At 40.5% G+C, this 19,829-nt stretch overlaps 1 protein-coding gene across 3 annotated transcripts; it reads right to left on the bottom strand.

The window, feature by feature from the left end:
- Positions 1–707: 707 nt before the first annotated feature.
- LOC133517617 (tetratricopeptide repeat protein 14 homolog) lies at positions 708–17,488 on the bottom strand. Of its 3 annotated transcripts, none has more exons than XM_061850963.1 (19): positions 17,340–17,488; positions 16,859–17,168; positions 16,576–16,652; positions 15,754–15,876; positions 12,687–12,907; positions 11,217–11,357; positions 10,423–11,099; positions 9,564–9,793; positions 7,925–8,094; positions 7,308–7,457; positions 6,764–6,838; positions 6,161–6,337; positions 5,739–5,829; positions 5,372–5,500; positions 3,753–3,964; positions 2,608–2,793; positions 2,027–2,266; positions 1,605–1,724; positions 708–1,177 (listed from the first exon to the last, which is right to left on the bottom strand). In XM_061850963.1, the coding sequence occupies exons 1-19, from the start codon at positions 17,463–17,465 to the stop codon at positions 1,012–1,014; spliced, it is 3,621 nt and encodes a 1,206-aa protein (XP_061706947.1). In that variant the 5' UTR covers positions 17,466–17,488; the 3' UTR covers positions 708–1,011. The 3 variants fall into 3 exon arrangements, with proteins under 3 accessions (XP_061706947.1, XP_061706948.1, XP_061706946.1); XM_061850964.1 differs by having other exon boundaries at positions 708–1,150; positions 5,739–5,832; XM_061850962.1 differs by having other exon boundaries at positions 5,739–5,832.
- Positions 17,489–19,829: the final 2,341 nt, after the last annotated feature.

Raw genomic sequence — 19,829 nt, forward strand, 5'->3', positions numbered from 1 at the left:
TTAAAACTAAGTCTAAACCCCAGAGTCATTTTCTAGCCTTCAGAAACTAGAACTCTCGTACTGGTCCCTTATACAAAATATGCGTAGGAGTTATATAAACAGCCAAATCTCAAAAAGCGGCGTATCACGATATATATTCAATCTTTAACACTGGACCTTGACGGCAAAAACAGACGATATGGCCTGCACCCTAACGCTTACTTCTGGGAGTAAGGGCTGGAGTTGTCGTATTACGGAAGGTCACGGAACTCGCTGGAGCCATGCCAAGCTGACCTGGAGCTGACGTACTTGAACATCTCACCCTCGGCCAGACCTCACCACTACCGGACCCTAGTCAGGCCAGTGTTAATGAATCAGTGCGCTCATCTACCCAGTGCTTGAGGAACGGGCAATATAGTTATTTATTATCTGAGGTTTCATTGACCCGCGACTCTACCCTAGCGTGACCTAGCGTTACAACGTCGAACATAGTTCGCAGGCCCTATGGTCAATTGTGGTGGCTACGCGAAAAAGTACCTAGCTAGGTGTATGCAAATGTGAGGTCCCACGGGAAAAGGTACTTTATGAGGAAGTCTAGATTCGGAGATATTTAATGTTTTGTGAAAAAGTGAAAAAAACTTCTTCAAACGCTTATTTAAACAAATTATCGGGGTTCAGTTTATGTAGACATACAAAAAAGGCAATGAAGAAATGTAAAAAAAAACTAATTGAATGTCTTTTTCTTTATTAATATTTTTAGTATCATCTTAATTAACACACATCTGACAAGATGTAATACTTATGGAATGGCCTTCATTAGAATATGACAAGCTACATTTGATTGCAGTTAATTTTGACATGAATTTTCTGTGACTAAAGAAAATACCTACAGTACTCATAAAACTATATTTACAACTAAACCTCAAGGATTTGTGTTAAAAAAGAGTAATGCGAGTGAATGAAGAAGTCAGCACCCTAACCAATATAGAATAGCCTAGAAACTTTAAAACATTGAAATTGGTGGTATAGGAGTTACTCTTTGGGGGCTGGTTCAGAGGGCTGCTTTTCTTCGGTATGGTTCCTTTCGGGTTCGTTCCCGTCCGCCCACTTGCCGTCGTATTCCTTGCGGTCCACGTATCTTTCTTCCTCGTACTCGCCCTCGCTGCGATGGCTGTCGCGTTCCGAGAAGCGGGAGTAGCTGCAAATTAGGAACACATTATTCTTAGGCACAACACCTTACAGGGTATTTACTCATGTTTCAATTATTTGGGTGAATCAACTTTTTTGTGGGTATTCTGTCCCGTCAGCAAGGCGACAATAGTAGTATAGTTTGTGAGAAATCTTATACTACGTTCTACTAGCATGCCGAGTATCCATTATGGAAAGGGCTCGATAACTGCCATAAAATTTATGTTTGGTTATTTAAAATAGCATAAAACCAGTTTTAAGAGTGACCCAACCCAAGTGAGGCAACCGTAACTATGGCAACGAGTGTCAAGAAAAAGTTGATTAACCCATTTACATCTTATCTTACGACAGTTAATACGACACGATGTAAACATGGATTTCCCTTCATTCAAGGTACCAAGTTTAACATGGCCTCAGTTGAGTAGTCGCTCACTGACCTGTCTCTATCCTTGTCGCGCCGGTCGGGGCTGTAGGAGCGCGAGCGGCGCGTCCGGTCGGGGCTGCGCGAGCGCGAGTACCGTCCGCCGCGGCGGTCGCGGAAGTCTCGGAATCCACCTCTGTAATAACGTCTCCATTTTAATCTACTATTGATATTATTAGGGTCATTGACATTCGCACGAACATTGGAAGGTTTGGGATACATGGGGGCAGATACTCGCGAATGTGGAGTACGATTACGCTGGTCTGGCCGAGTCTAGCTAGTCATAGGTCGCAATACAATGTCGGGAAGTGCAGCTGATTGTAAATAGAAGTACACTTGTTGTTCTTATGCTAATTGCAAGTGTTATCTGAAAAATGACCGTGGCACCAACGAGTGTCCGCGGCTTTCGATTGAAACTGTGGTCCGACGTGGTCGTACCTGAACGGCCTCCCGCGGCCGCCCTGGCCGCGGCGGGGCCGGAAGGCGCGGCCGCCGCGGCTGCGGTTGTCGCGCCAGTCGGGCTGGAAGCGGCGCTGGTCGTCGCGGCGGAAGTCGTTGCCGCCGCGGCCGCGCCCGCGCCCCGCGCCGTTGAACGTGTGGAAGCGCGGCCGGTAGTACGTGCCGCGCTCGAAGCCGCCGCGCCCGCGCCAGTTGCCGCGCCGGTTGAAGCGACGGAATCTGAACAGATAAATACATCACAATGAAAACTGCCGATTGCTCACCGGTGAAACCTCGGGAATCGGGAAGGTAACAAACTAGATTCGCGATAGACCCGGTTTTAAATATGCTTCAATATATTAAATTTACAACATTGTGAGGATATTGGCTAATTCCAATAAGGCTTTATTTCTCCTCCGAGTCGGAATGTCAGAAGGCCGTCGCAATCTTAATAAACGTATGCCTTTGCTAACTCTTGACATTTCATCACGGTTCCCCAAATGAGTCGTTGTGAAATACCATGAAAACACCGGAGATGATGATACTAAAAACATGAGCAAAAGAATAGCATGAAAACGAACCTTCCATCCCTGGAGCCGGAGCGGCTGCGGGAGCGGCTGCGCGAGTAGTAGGAGCGCGAGGCGTCGGAGCGGGAGCGGGAGCGCGGCGAGGCGGAGCGGCGGCGGCGCGACGCGCCCGAGCCGCTGCCCGACGACGCCGAGCGCGAGCGCGAGCCCGAGCGCGACCGGTACTTGCGCGGCCGGGACCTGCGCCGTGCACCACACCGATAACACACCACACTCACTATCGAATACTCAGCGCCAAAATGGACAAATATATGGCATAATTAGAAGCAGTCTCCATACTACAGCCCGCAAAAACCCGGCTGTGGCCCTTGGGTATAAAACTTGGAAACCTCTGTTCTTTGATAATTGTGCTTTACGATATATCTGACCACTTGGCTGTTGTGGTATTTGATGATGACTGTTCCTTTATACAGAAGAAAATTAAAACGTGTAAACGAATGCGAAATATATCAAACAAAATTTAATCAATGCGTGTGCGTAACTTCAACTTATGTTGTGATGTCTACGTGATAGTCTGTTATTTTTTATGAATGTTACCTTAAAATGCAACTCGTGAGCACTATCAGTGATACTAGCCACACGAAAATCGTGTTACACACATTCTAAACGTAAATAATGATATATGGCACAATTTCTGTATTAATTCATATTGCGTCGTAAATAAAGACGAAAAAAAGGTTTACTGTTAAAGTATATATATATATATATGCTAGCATTAAATACATTCCGTTGCTATCTATCGTGAGACATAATTGAAATTCTCAGCCGCATCCAAAAACCCGCATATCCCTTACACATTGGTCTGGCAGCTCTCATTCGTTCTATTTTTATACATTTTTGTCGAGTAGAAGTGAAGGAATTATTATGTAAGTAAATTATTTACATAATGAATCCCAGTTTCTGTTACTAGCGCTGAATCCTTTCACGTATCCGTAATTTGTACCCGCGGGAGTCAGGTGTGTAATACGTCAGCAAAAAGCGACGTCGAGGTCTTAAGAGTTGAATTTGGATTATCAAGTTTACAGGTTCTGCCAAGTATGAGGTTCGCCAGACATCCTCATATACAAAAATGTATATTGAGAAATAATGTTTTTTTAGAAGGATTGGGAACTGCGCGCAAACATTAGAGGACAGCATACCTGCTGCGCGACCGCTTGTGGTCGTCGGAGGTGGAGGAGCGGCGGCGGCGCGGCTCGGGCGGGCTGCGCGGGCGGCGCGCGCCGGGCGTGGGCGGCTTGATGCGCGTCACGAACTGCTCCGGCCGCTGCGCGCCCACCGACACCGGCGTCTCGCCCTCCTGCGCCAGCCGGAACGACCCGAACTTGTCCAGGACTATGTTGCCCTTGCGGACCTGCAATATGCGCCACTTATCTAATTGTACGTCCGGAATACTAAATTATTGCAGAAGCCGGGAACATTTGTGGATGAGTTTCGTATCGTCCGACAAAGATGACGAATCCACGAATTGATATCCCTGCCGAGGAAATAAGGCAAAATAATCATTATTTAAGCGTCAAGCATAATTTAAATCTAACCTTGACAAGAAAAACATCAAAAACAATTTCTATCTTTAATTTTTTTGTAAGTTAAAGGCCCAACTCATCTGCCATTCAGTAGGTACTATTCGATATTTACTTCGGCATAGAAACCTTGTCAGTAGAAAAACTTCCCATAGAAAATATGGAAGATGGAGGTAAGTAGTACAATCTCCATGTACCAAAACGTGTCCGTCAAAAAAACTTAAATAGGTGGCGCTACAATACCTAGAATAAAAAAAAAAACAAATTAAAGACAGCGCACTTCACTCCGTCAATAACGTCTAAGTTCTTAGCTACTCTAGCGCTACTCTGGACAGATTTGGAACTATTATTTATAGCTGATGGCTAGACACTATAGGGACCGTGCGCGTTGGAGGATCTGCCATCTCGTGGCCTGAATCAGAACAATAAACATGTACAGTCACACAACAGTAGGTTCTGCCATCTTGTGGGCTACATCAGAACAGTAAACATCACATTTACGCCTCGGGCCAAAAATCTGACGGCTCCTGTGCTGCCTCCTACAGTTCATGCACGCTCCCTATTGCAACAGTTCTGCCTATGGAGATTATATTCCTTACCTCCACCTTTCATAATAGAAAATTTGAATTTCGCGGCTTTTACTACTGACATGTTGGGTGTGTCTCAGTATAATCATGCAATAAAAAAATTATATTGTCCTTGATTTTATTAAGCAATATTCACACGATCATACACGAAGGTTATGAACGACACATGTAAGTTTATCTATCTCACTCTATCCTATACCCTGAAATGCGCGGCCTTCGGCTATAATAATTGACTGTTTGAATTTTTCTTAGTCGATACTTGTTTTTTTTTAAAGGTAAAAAACAATACAGTAATGAAATGAACTTCCCGTCCGCTAAATCAAAACAACGCAATAATAACATGATTTTTTTAATTTGAGTGTGATCATAAAAAAAAGAACTTCCCGTACTATTTTTGCTATAATAAGATGATTATTACCGAGCCTATTGGAGAATAGTACATTACTACTCGTGTCGATTTAAAACACTCCCTTCGGCCCTGTTAAAACGCGTATAAAAAATCCCTGTAGTTACCAAATTTGGTGGTAACTATTTTTTTCCTAGTAGTTATTACTGGTAAAAGGAGAGATTTTTTTTCCTAGTAGTTACCACTGGCAAAAGGTGGAAAAAAACTCGGTGGTAACTAGTGGGAATAACCAATAAGATAGTTACCGGGGGATGCTGCTCGGTGCCGGGCGGGTCGGGCTCGCGGCTCTTGTTGTTGGAGGACGGCAGCGGCGGCGGCTCCTTCATGGCCATGGCGCGCCGCACGGACACGTTCTTGTCGCCACTCGTCGGGGGCTTCATACAATAATACTAATTGTTAACGCGCTTCAAGAACACATTTCTTGCAAAATTCGCATTTAGTATTGCACCAAATCGTACCTATGCTATCATACCATCAGACGAGAAGTCAAGTGTGGTTGATGCAACTAACCCTTAGTCTCAAACGGACAGGTTTTACTTTGTTAATGGTACCTTTAATTTTGTCTACATAGTCCAAAGACCTTTGCTGATTGGGCCAAGAAATTGTTCTTACCTTAGGCGGGTCTTGCGAATCATCGGAACTGTCTTCAAATGCATAATGCTCCTTATATCCCTTGCTGGATGACTTTTCTTTCTTCTGAACTCTACTGTAAAACATTTTACGTACAATAAAATATGTAGACATGTTGATAATGTCATTTTAAGATAATACAAAATCGAACTAGCAGTCTATCCTTATAGTAAAAGAACTGGAAAACAAATTCCGTACATACATTTTCAAAGCTCCTATCTCTTATAACAATTAATATCAGTGGTTACTAAAAATGTTTTTATAATGTTAATCTAGAGAGAAACGGTCACGTGACGTAGTCCCCTTTCGTCTTAAAAGTAGTGATGCAATAAATAACCATTAACCAATAAGTAGGGCCCCTATTCAGCTAAGACTGTCAGGCTGTTTAGTACGGCGATACTCACGGGTCCTTGACGGCGCTCATGGACATCTTCCACTTGGGCTTCTCGAGCGGCGGCGGCGGCGCCTGGTCCAGCGGGCTGACGGAGCCGCGCTCGCGCTTGCCGGCGTTCTCCACCATCACGTGGTACGCGCTCAGCTTGGACTCCAGCTCCTCTAGGCCGTCCATCTCGTCGAGTATTCTACACCGAAATATATCTTAGGGTTTGGTCTATACGAAACCAAATACGAAAATTTTGATTGCTTCATCGTCTTTCAGATATAATGGAATAACGAAGCTTTTACAAAGATTGGTCGTGGTATGCTAAGAGAGGTAATTTACTTTAAATGTGTACAGGCTCAGTTCTTACGTCGTTAGTGTCATCTGAAATATTCATTTCCATTTGGCTGTACTCTTAAAATAGTTAAAAATAGACAGTACATGAAAAAACCACTTAGAAGCTAGGTAACAACAGGCGGTCTTATCGCTAAGAAGCGATCTCTTCCAGACAACCTTTGGATAGCAGGAAACTATGAACTTACAACATACTGTTTTATCTTAAGATTACTTCCAACACCAGACCAGTAGTTATATTTACGAAGGGAAAGAGTAACTTAGATGGCGATACCTTTTATCACTGTGTTTTCTATCATATTCGCCATCTGAACTGAGGTCCCTCTTGGATTTCCCTTTCAATTCTTTTCTGTAACATGCATAACGGCAATATTTATAACTATATCGCACAGCTATTGAATTTTGGGTGAATCAACTTTTTCTTGTCACACTTTGCCATGGTTACATTCTCCTGGCCGACTTTTAAAACTCGTATTAAACCTTTATTTCCGACGACCAGTGAAACCTGCGTCGAAACGTCGGAAATAAAGGTAACAAAATAAATTCGCGATAGATAGACCCGGTTTTAAAAAGTGATAGTTTGAAATGTTTATGATATTTAGTTAATATGGTAGTTAGAGGTATACCCTTACCATAATGAGTTAACTACTAAGCGTGTCAGAAGAATGTGCGTCTGTTAACTTCGAATAAACTGCTTCTTTTGTCCCCTGGCTGCGGGGACAGAATAACAACAGGAAATTGTTGATTCACCCTTTTAACATTGCATTAATTAATTTGCGTTAACAAGCAAAGTTATCAATCGTTTTTTTTTGTCTTACCTAATAGCGTCTCTAAGTTTTTTGTCGCCGATGTTGTCCAAATCGCGCAAGTTGTAATCGTTGTTGGCGGCAGATCGCGCAAGCTTCGATTTACGCTTTTCCTCTCGTTCTTGCTCCTTACGTTTACGTTTTGATTCTTTCTTCTTTTTTCTTAAAACAAATATATACAATTAGTACTAGGAAAAAAATAACTGAAAATAACAACTGATATGACTGATATGAGACACAATCAAAATGTCAAAGGTTTGATCTTAACACGAGTGAAAGAGTGCTGCGATGCTAAACGTAATGAGAAAGTGGAAACCTAAAAAAAAAAACTATAAGGCAGCATTTTCAGCAGCATCGACGTGGCCTTAACTCAAACTGTTGTCGTCGTATTAATACTCTGTATTTTTAGGTATTAAAATAAAAGTAAACAAAATCTACCCTTAAATGGCTCCTTAAGCCAGTTGAGGGTAGGTGAAAACATTACATGATCAAATAATGTAGGTTAATGTCAAGTCGTTCAGTCACAGATCCAGGCGGTTTTGTATTTGTTTGGTTAACCAATAAATGTTGTAACTACCAGGTATTTTCATAACGTATTGCATAGTGGACAAGTTAAATGTTGGACTTACTTGTCCTTTTTCTTTTTCTTCTTCTTCTCGTGGTCGCCGCCCGGCTGCTGCTGCTGGCCGAGCTCTTGCATCTTCCTGTTGCGTTTATATTGAGCTGTCTCTTCTAAGAAGTTGCGCACTTTGTCCTCGTAGTCAGAGTCCTCTTTGGTCATCTCGAGGAACTTCCGCACCTGATTAGATACCATGATTAAATTTTATCAGTACCCAGACTACTCAGACACCGTATTACGAAGAGCGCGGTCACCCCACAGAAGTTGCTGTGAGCAAAACTACTTTTTTTTTTTCTATAACATGTTATAGCAATCACTAGAACCAATATTTGTAGATATTTTTCAATCATACGAATACAGGTCATAAAAGTAGACGCAACTAAAATAAACGGTCGCTCTCCCACACGAATATAGTAATGGCTATGTGAAGTGACCGTGAGTTTGGTGTATTCCCGTTTGTACCCGCCCCATGTGACCGCCGCCATACATGGGGCGGGAAAATTGGGAATACACTGTGAGTTGTCGGTACGGTACGTTAAAATATCAGTAAGGGCCTGTTTCCAAAGCCATGGTTGGCGTTTCACAATCTTCAAATAAGCTTAACTAGATAAAGTGCTAAGTTTTGTAGAAAGTTTTATCTGGAAGTTAATTTATTTGTTAATTAGCTATCCAACACTTTACTTGGACATTGTGAAACAGGCCCTAAGACTAGCATATGTTTTTTTGTCCCAGACATTCCATTATTAAACGAAAATCTAAAACATGTTGTGTTTGTGTTACCCATGGTAGCACTTGGGTGGTACTTAAGTTTGGTGATCTTTGCCATAACTCTTTTCATATTAGCAACACAACAAATTCAGTGTATTGGAGAAATAATTAGTCGAAATGGCACTAAAAATGCTAGCCAATTTAATTTATGGACTGGTAATCTATGCCAACTGGTGAATTGGTTGCATGTACACACTAATCTCTACACCAATCATTTGATAAGATTTTTGCAATGGTTTTAACTGTGACTTGAGCGTACCTACGCGTCGCATTGAAAGATAAGAAGAGCATAGCACTTGAATGGAATGAACCATTAATAACTGGAACATGATGACAGTAGCCCAGGACAGGGACAAATGGATAGCACTGGAGGAGGCCTTTACCCACCACCCTAGGGATTCTTGAACAAAACATTAATTTAGATATAAGTTTTAAATTTCATACCTGTAACCGTTAACCAAGAATAAAAGGTTTTTTTTTTTATAATATCGTAGCGTAAGAGCCACCTCACACCAGCGTCTTCCTAGAATCAGCGTTAACTCTATGGCTGCTCGACGCAACGTTGGCGCAACTGCGCAGCGACGCCATTTTCCATAGCGCTGGATACAGGATAGACGCCGACGCTCAAAAGACTAGTGTGGTGTGACCGTAATCTGGCTGGTAACCACACTGCTGGATGAAATGCGAGTTGTGTTTACGCGTCTGTCTCTCCTCCTCCTCACATAGTCATGGTAAGAAGACAAGTCTACACAACACAACTCATATCATATACCCATATCATTAGGCTCTACGCGGCGGCGGTTGGTACCCGTACGGATGGTTGAATTGCGAGTTGTGTGCGTGTGTCTTCACAGCAGCAACCTACGCAACGTAAAACTCACCTTCAATTCATAATCTATATCCGCCTGCGACCTGGCCGGCGCGTTAGCCTCTTCCACGGGTGGCGGTGGCGGCTGGTACCCGTACGGATGGTTGAACTGCGAGTTGTGAGTGCGCGTGGCGTCCGTCTCGCCCAGCATGGCCATGCGCTTGCTCAGTGGCGAGAGGGAGCGTTGACGCTTGTTGTTGGATTGCGCACGCCGTTTCTTCTTGCGGTTTGGACCTTCAGAATCTAAATTATATAGACAATTATTACGAAGATCACGGGGAAAATCGTTGTGAAATGGAAGTCCAAAAAATGATTTGTTTGTAGTAAAAGCAAATTAAACTATTTCCCAGATACCTTCATATTCTAATGTGGACTATTGTAATTAAGAAGTATATATATAATAGTTTAGCAGCTGGTCACTGGAAGGCAGAGACTTGTCTTTTTCTTACACAAACATTATCACCCCAGAAAAGGGATGCGTACTTATAGTTATTTTTAGAGATACGAATATTCCGTATTTGGTCAATTATTGCGTAATACTCGGTCAAATACCGAATACCCAATTACACCTATTTATTAATGAAAAAAAAAAATAAAATAATACTTGAAGTGTACTACAAACCATTAAAATGAATATTTAAAATGTATTCATTGGAAGCTGTTTTCAAAAAGAATATTTTGAACATTAGTTGATTGCATACGGTTTTATTTTTATCGAAGGCTAGATTTGTTTGACTTTCGACTACGTACACTACTAATGAACAACAAAACTGAAATCTTAGCAAATAATGTCCTTTAGGCGGATCATTTTTCATAATAAATATGGTATTTTATGCTTTGCTTTATTCAATATAGAGTATTGACTTTCTTACCACTTGTGTCCGAGGATGACGAGGAAGATTCAGAAGACGAGCTGGAACTGGACGAGTCGCTGGACGACGACGACGAACTGCTCGACCGCTTCTTCTTACCCTTGCCTCGCTTCTTCTTCTTTTTCTTTTCCTTCTTTTCAGTCAGATTCAGAAGCTGCTTAATAGTTTCCTTCATCTCAAATGATTTTGCTCCAGTCAAACCAGGCAATAACAACTCTGCAGGTTCAATCAGGGGCTTCGTTGTAGAGGTCTTGCTCTTAAGGAAATCCAAGGAATTCTGAGCTTCTTCATGAAACGGTATGATTGCTAAACAATCCTCGTATGCCTTCTGAGCTTCCGTGATTTTATTCTCATCCTCATAGCTGCGACCGAGAGCAACCAATGTCTCTCCCAAATACTTCCTAGCGTTTGCGTGATTTGGATTCAATTTTAAAGATGTCTCAAAATCTTCTATTGCCTTCTTGAAAGTTCCACTGTTGGCGTATAAAGCGCCTCTCGCGACTAAACCTTCTACATTTCTTGGGTCAATGCTTAGGGCCTTGTTGAGACATTGGAAAGCTTCCGAGTGACGTCCTGCCTTGAAATGTTCGATACCTTCGGCTACTGAACGGAATGCCCACTTGCTGGCTTGGGCCTGACGAAGTTCATCTGCATATTCCGCTGGCGAAAATCCTCCCCTAGGGATAAAATTAAACATCCTTATTGCTTGGTTAGCAGTCGTCACAAGTTAAGACTTGCATAACAAGTACAAGTTAAAATAAAAAAGTTCATCTAAAATATGAATAGGTATTTACCTTAATGACGCGAAGTTTGTACAGTGCATGTTGGAGATTCCAAGAAGTTCAGACAGATATTGGATGCAGTTGGGGTTATTGAACCCTGGGCTCTTCTCCAAAATAGCTTCGTAACTTTCTCCCTTCATATCCACAGTTTTCCTATTGAGAAAAAGCTTTATTAGTCATCAAGCTTCCCTATAAAAAACATGTTATGTCGGTTTGTTACTAAAAGTTATTAAATTTGACTGTACATCTTCATTATTGCAAAAAAGATTTTCAAGCAATGAAATCCTAATTGCTTTTATTTGAAATTTTTGGTAATGTCACACGTACGTTATCCTCACCTGTTCCAATGGAGCTGTTCAAAAAATTGATATTTTACTGGTATTTGCTTATATTTCGTTGACACAAAGAACATCATAGATTAGGTGATAGCGGCGTCACAATATGACATTAATATTACCGAACTCATCGACAGTCACAACTTATGCGGCAGTCTAGTGTGTGACAAGCGTCTTGGGGGTCGTCGCTACACCTAGAAAAGAACACCCTAAAATAATGGAGGGAGCTGGTGTACAGCCTGGGAAACCTCTGGCTCCACGGAGCTTGTCTGGTGCTGTCTTGTCAAACTATCCTTGGGAGCCTCATCAGCAAAATTGACAAATGTTGGTATCTAGTCCAGTATTACAAACAAACAACGCCAACATCCGATAAATGCTGATATTAAAAGTCCAATCATTATGGTTTGAATATGGCTGGAATATTAAATATTAGCTTTAATACAGAAATCACAATATCCCTTTAGAGACATCAGAATGTAGTAACCCTGAAGCATTTTACTGACCTTTTCCATACATTAAAATAATGTGTAAATGATTTCAACACTAATGGTTTCAGTTCCTCATTATGCACATCAGTGTTTCTTGTTACTGTTTTATAGATTATAATCTTGCAAGTATCCAATGGTTTTTCTTACATTTCGTCAATCATAAAAAAATGTCATGAAATCATTTTCACAAGTTTGGTGAAATGTGTAATCATTCATTCTGTAAGTGATCAGAATCCGGTGAACACATTAACATATACCCAACGAATTTGCTCCTTCCGAAGTTATGCATATATAAAAATACCTACATGCAGTGTGAATTTTGTGTATAAAGCTGAAAACTGTAGTTGTTGAAGCATCTAAGGAGGCAGAACTTCCCATCAAGGCAAATTAATGTGGCCTGTCACCAGATGATGTGTTTCTTTATCATTCTTCCAGTTTTATTTCATTGTCATGGCAAATCCTCATCAAGAATTCCTCAAATCTTCACATCCAAAGCAGGTACAAACATTACTGACAAAATAAATACCACTGTTTTCAAGATCTTCACAAAATAAAAATACACAGATACAATACAAAAAGTGTTGACAAATTCAGACCTGTAAATAGGTGTAGGCACACAGTGATTAATCGTAATTTTCTAGTGGTGTGCGTGTACATACTTGTAGACCAATGGGAAGTCGTCTGTGCTGAGCAGTCCCAGAGGGGGCTTAGCGGGGGGGTCGTCTGGGCCCCGGGTGACTCCCTTCATCCCGCAGACCATTTTGTCAGTGTCTGGGATCACTTCAATGACTTCACAGCAGACAGTGTCATTCATCAGGTAGTTTCTTGAAACATTTTTCTTGTCCACGGCTGGTATGATATTTCCCACAGGTAAAAAGGCCTGTGAAATAAAAGTATTACCTTACTAGCTGTTGCCTGCGACTTCGTACGCGTGGATTTGAATGTCGGTGGTTATTTATTTAAACTTTATTGCACAAATTTACAAAAATAAAAGAGTACAAATGGCAGACGTAACGCCTTAAGGCATTCTCTACCAGTCAAGCATTGCGCTAAACAGAGATAGTTTGGTGCAGGATATGAGAATAGAAGTCGAGATAACTATGATAATTTATACGTAATATATTAAATATACCTACATATATACACATATTCAATATATATATATATATATATATATATATATATATATACAATTAGGAGCAAAACTGTCCCAATAGTAGCATATTAGTAGAATGTGGAGAAGTTGATGTCGATCAAGGGGAGTGGCACATGATTAATAAATAACAGTACTCCTTGAAATTTACGTACTTGGCATTTACGGCTATTTTGTAATTTCGAATCGAAAAGTAGAAAAAAACACATTTTTAACAAACTCCAACTAGGGAACCATATATAATTAAGAAATTCTGCCACTATAAAATCATCATGAATTTAGTTTTAATGGGGCATATTTTTGAAGTTACTTTTAGATGACTTATAGTTCGGTGCAAAAGTGTATCATTAAAAACAGCTATAGAAAGTCTGTTAGTTCAATGTTAAAGACTACTGTTATTCTGCATCTTGTCTGTGTTCTGCCATAACTAGAAAACTATGTTCACGATTTAAACAGTTGATACCTCATTTTAGAGAGGCTAAATTTCTTAATTATGTATGGTAACCTATTTGGAGATTTCATAGGAGGAACTAGAAATATTGAAAAAAAAAAACATGAATTGCCCATCTATAGACCTACTACATATTGGGACCGTGCGAAGTGCATGGTGGGGGTAAGTAAAGCGATCCCAGCGCATAAGGTGGTAAAAATTTGAACTAACTGCGGATAGCATCTTTAACATTTCGTACAATTATATGGCTCGAAATGAAACTTTGATTTACGATTACTCCTGAAATATTCATTTAAATTGAATGGTGTAAGGGACCATTGTAATCTGTATGAAATGCTTAATATAACTAACTTATTTATTTTGATAATTGTTAATAATTTATCCATGTAAATAGCTTTGCAAATGCCACATATTACGTGATCTTTTTCTAGAAGTTAAGAATGGATATAGTAAGTTATCCTTAAAAGATAGACATTTAACATCGCGGACTTTTTTGTAGACCTATGAATGAGAAACAACCCCACCATACATTGTGTTGTTATAGCTCAAACGGATTAGGCAGCGTTTTCGATTAAAGCTCCTAGCCAGCGTGATTGTTTCCGACAACATCGTTATATTTCAATCAATTTACACAAAACCTTAACAAGTTATATACTTAAGCCTTCCTTAAGAATCACTCTATTGATAGATGAAAATCGTATGAAAATCCGTTCAGTAGTTTTTAGTTTTGGAGTAGTTTTATAAGATGTAGTGAATTGACGTTTTCCCCTAGACTTGCGGACACTAGGTTGCGTGACAGTCGTGCACGCTCCCAATATTAAATTCAAAATATTAGCTTTGGTACTTCATGCCAAAAACTAACTACAAATAAATTATTTCTTGTTTTATTCTCTTTAGCTAAAATAGCTAAAAAACATATTTATTTCATCACTCATTATAAATAATAAGGAATAATTTTATTTGTAGTTAGTTTAGATTGTGACCTTCGGTTTCGGCAAAAAAAGTTTCGATCGGACACTAGTATGTCTGTTATTGTCTTTCTACGACATTTTAAGTACACTCTCTAAGAAAAAAGTTCGTTCCCGATGCAAACATTCCACCCTTTTTTCACCAACTTAGGGGATTAATACAAACTTTCAAAGCTATTTTTTAAAAATGCGAAAAAAAAATCTTGTTTTATAATGTCGTCTTTATACGCTATTTCAAGTTCCCTATTTAAAAAAAGGTTCGTTCCCGATGCAAACTTTCCATCCTTTTTTTTATCAACTTAAAAGATGAATTCACACTTTTCTTGTATTCTCATAATATACCTTTATACAAAGTTACAAGTCCCGCATTAAAAACAAAATTGATCTGCATACAAACTTTCAATCCCTTTTTTCACCACCTAAGGTGATGAATTTTCAAAAACGCCGAAATTGGTTTTTTTCTATAAAAAAAAAACCTTTTTACAAAGTTTCAAGTTAAAATTAAACTTGAACCCAAACTTAAACTTTTACATGGTTTCAAGTTAAAATTAAACTTGAACCCAATCCAAACTTTCATCCCGTTTTTAACCCGCTTAGGGGTTGAATTTCTCAAAATCTTTTTTTTATTACTTGTATGCATTATAAATGTGAACTAGTGTGCAAGTTTAAATTTTCTAGCATTTGTAGTTTGGGCTCGTTGATGAGTCAGTCAGTAAGGACATGCACATTTATATATATAGATGAATATGAAATACCAATAAGGTCAATGCTAGGGCATAAAATAATGAGTGTTTATCATGCAATTGAATACCTATTGTAAAAGGTGCCTTACAAAAAGCTCTTTAGTTTTACAAATAATTGGATTTCAATTTTGGGATGCTATATTTGACATCATTAAAGATGTATTATTACTTATTTATATACATATAGATAAATACATACTTATATATATAGAAAACACTGATGACTCAGGAACAAATGTGTTCATCACACAAATAAATGCCCTTACCGGGATTCGAACCCAGGACCATCCTCTTGACAGGGTCACTATGGTATGAAATAACATTAATGATTTAATGAGCTATCAAGTTGTAAAACCAATAGATAAACTAGAAGTACAAGTTTTTTTTCACTTGCATAACATTGTGCAATACCTTCACATTGATATCAGCCACATATCGGGATGTAGGTCCGGCAGTGCAGAGCACCTTCAGCATCATCCCAGAGGCTGTCCTGTTGATCACAGCTCCTATCACCAATTCTCCTGTCTTCACATTCTGGAACAAAATAAGTGATAAGCTTTATCAAACAGGCAATGATCCAGCCAGTCAGACAGGGGTTAATTAGTTTCTTCAGGAGTTCGGTTTTTAAAATGAAATGACCATTACGGTCTGTTTCTATCGAGTGTATTGAATAAGCAATGTAATGTACAGTGCGCTGCAAAATTGCATGGAGAAATGGTAATTGTACATGGTTTTTATAGCAAAAGAAAATGAAGAGCAAAGTGAATCCATTTTAACATATCATCAATTTATATTTTGCCATTGCTTGTATGTATTGCGGTCCCTTCAAATTTCTTCTATTACCTATCTAAATTTGTTTTCTATTGGCAATAGAAATGCCTCAAAGTTCTATTGCTTGCATTGATTCTATCTATTAAGGTTCAAGATATATAGCTCAACCAAAAACAAAACATTTTGTTAATATTCTTGTGAAGTGTCCATTTAACTAGAAATAGTTATAGGTTAGTCATATAAAATGTAATAAAATATAAAATGCAGCTCTTTATTACCATATTATCAGTAGAAGAATTTGCAGACAAGCCAGGTATAATTAACACATTAAAACCCGCTCGGTTCGTAGTAGGTTTCATAGGTAGGAAAACACTAGAATCGGCTATACATGTAGCGCTACAAAAACGTTGGCAGTGAATGCGTTTATAGTGGACTATCCAATGTATTTATTTTAATACTTACTTCAAAAAAATGCCTCAGTCTTGCAGATTTATCTACATTCAAAAATGTTTCAAATGGTGGCATCAATGCATAAAGATCTGAAACAAAAATGACTAGAATATTATAATGATCAAGATACAGAAAAAAATTCTAAGTGGAGTTGTGCCTCACAGATGCAATGAATAATTGATCAACCTTTCAAGTAAACAACCTTGAATAGCATTGTTATACTCATTCGTAGGGGGCAAAGTCAACCTGTTGCTAAGTGACCACTATTGATTTATAAAAGATTGTTCGTGCTTACTGTCTTCAGGTGCGGTGGTATCAGTCCCAAGGCTAGATGAGGATGGCGTTTCCTCCTGAATTGATGTATCAAACAATGTATTTGCTTCTTTGGCAATAAACTGATGAAGTTTCAAGCGTTTTCCACGGTCTTGAAAGGTTAGATGTTTATGCCTGGACTGGTACACCGCAAAGTCCAGTGCTCCAATGCCGATTTTAGACAAATCATCCTCTCCTCGTTCTGCCTCCCACGTTTTCTGGAGTTGCTGTCCATGGTAATTTATGGATTGCGTCACGAGAGACGCATCCAATTTCCCGTCCATATCAAAATACTGAAACAAAGTATAAGGTTGTACTTTCTCTACTCGATTAAATTACGAAATTTTATACAAATAAAAAGTGAGAGTAGGTCGCCGCCATGTTGATTTCAATGCGAAGAAAGATAAAGGATGCCAATATCCTGCGATAACACTACACATTAAAACAAAGCTAAGCTATTTTACCTTTGATGTTTTTGTTATATATACTATAACAATTATTTTAAAATAACAATTAATAATTCCATAAAATGCGCACACAAGCACACAGCACGGACATTTTTTTGGAATGGCTACCACAGCACAGAACATATAATCACTACGTTCTCCACAGCACAGACTATCGACTATCGTTAGTATCGTTGCCTTGACAGTTGGAGCAGATAAGGAAATACGTCAACAAGGCCACCTGTTGGGAATTTTAAGCTTGGTTAATTTTATAGTGTTGGTTGCACTGAAATCACGACCTTTTTTAAATAGTTTAGCCGGCCCATGTAACTCATGACAGTCATGACATGAAATCCATGGTGCAAGCCGAATATTCATGTCGGAAGGCCCTCAGAATAATAACTAAAGCATAGCACATTATACGCTTATGTGTTATGTTAAAAAAAAATATCAATCAATCAATCAAATCATTTATTTGTTAGAATAGCTTCTAATCTTTTTTACAACGGCTCCGTTGTCCTTTCCCAGGTAGGCGCGCAGCAGGGGGATCCTCTGGGTCCTCTGGTTTTCAGCCTTGCTATACAGAAAGCAATTTCTGAGCTTAAGTCCCTGTTGCGAATGCAACTTATTATTATATAAAAATCAATGCAGTAGCTAAACGCAGCCGTCGGGCTCGGCTAGTATTCGGAGGCTTTTTAAAAGCACCAATAGGAGCGCTCCACATAATCTGTACCGCGGCCAATTGGAAGCATTTAAATCTAAACCTTTTGTACTGATCAAATCAAATATTGCAAATCACTCTTTCATAATCCTCCATACTATCAACACCTACTTTCTACATTGAACCGTTTTGGCAAGAACCCTTGTAAACCAGTACCTTTGGGAAGATTATACTTCACTTCATTATAAATCGAAGTTTTATTTAAGTCGTCGAGATCCTGACCTGCACGGCGGCTACAGTCCCCGTTAAACATTTGGTACCTGGATGATGGTACCCTCGGGGGTAGGCCAGAGGATGTGCAACAGGATCTGCTTACTCTCCTGCCACGTTTTCAGGTTCTAGGTCTAGAGGTCAATCCTGAAAAATGCGAGTTTTTCCCCTGCAGTGCTGAGAACCGTGCTTCTTTCTCTATTTTCAGTAGTTTGCTCCCCGGTCTCAAAGAGGTGTCTGCTCAGTCGTTCGCTCTATTGGGCTCTCCAATTTGTTTAGAAGCGATTCCGGAAGCTTTCGAAGAGAGAAGGCAGCTTCTCCTGTTGGCTGTAGAGAAATTGAGGGATCTCCCGGCGCACGTAGCTTTGGTTCTTTTGCGGGTCTGTTTTGCCGTGCCTAAAATAATTTACTTTTTGCGCACCGTACCAGTCTGGTTGCTCCCCGCTCATATCGACTCCTTCGACTGTGTGTTGAAGGAGTCGGTTGAGCGATTACTAAATGTCTCCCTCAATCCGAATCAGTGGTCTCTGGCATCTTTGCCCATACGGAACGGAGGTTTGGGCATACGGCGTGCTCGTGATATCAGTCTGCCGGCCTTCTTGGCGTCGTCGGGGGGAGTTGTGGACCTTGTCACTAAAATTTTATCTTTGGATGGTGACAGGGCCACAATCCCTTTTGCGTCTGATGCTCTGGAGGCTTGGAGGGCTCTCAATCCGAATGCAGAGATGCGAGATAAACCGGACCGTCAGCGCATGTGGGATGACATAGGCGTGAGGCGAATTTTCGATGGCCTGCTGGAAAACGCTGTGGGACAGACAAGGCTAGGCTTATGGCTGTTTCTAGGCCTGAGGTTGGTTACATGCACTTCCCTCTCCACATGTGGGTACCCTTCTCGACAACAACTCAATGCGGGTGGCTGTCGCTCTTCGCCTGGGCTGCGATGTTTGCGAACCTCACATATGCATCTGCGGCACTATGGTTGAGAGTAATGGTCACCATGCGTTGAGTTGTTGTCGGGGTGTGGGGAGGTTTCCACGGCACCATGCCCTAAATGATATTGTAAGGAGAGCACTTTTGTCAGCAAATGTACCGTGCTTGATGGAGCCTCCAGGACTGAGCCGGTCCGATGGCAAAAGACCTGACGGGCTGACTCTTGTACCATGGGAAAGGGGTAAGTGTCTTCTCTGGGATGCCACTTGTGTCAGCACTTTTGCCGCCTCGCACATTGGCCGGACTGTCCGGACGGCAGGAGCGGCGGCTGAATTTGCGGCACTCCGAAAGCGCGATAAGTACTCGGCGCTGCTGTCGAGATATATGTTTGTCCCGTTAGCGGTAGAGACGTCCGGGTGTTGGTGTGCCGAGGCCAAAATTTTCTTGGGCGAATTGGGGCGGCGGTTGAGGGAGAGGGGTCATGACCCTCGTTCCGGGTCATTCCTGATGCAGAGGCTGTCTATCGCGATTCAGCGTGGCAACGCGGCGAGCGTGATGGGCACCTTTGCTTCTGGGACGGCTCGGGACGGGTTGTTTGATTAATTTTTGTATTTGTGTCTTCCTTTTTGTTTACTTTTACTTCTGTT

Source organism: Cydia pomonella, chromosome 5 (assembly GCF_033807575.1).
Source record: "Cydia pomonella isolate Wapato2018A chromosome 5, ilCydPomo1, whole genome shotgun sequence".
Taxonomy (NCBI): Eukaryota; Metazoa; Arthropoda; class Insecta; order Lepidoptera; family Tortricidae; genus Cydia; species Cydia pomonella.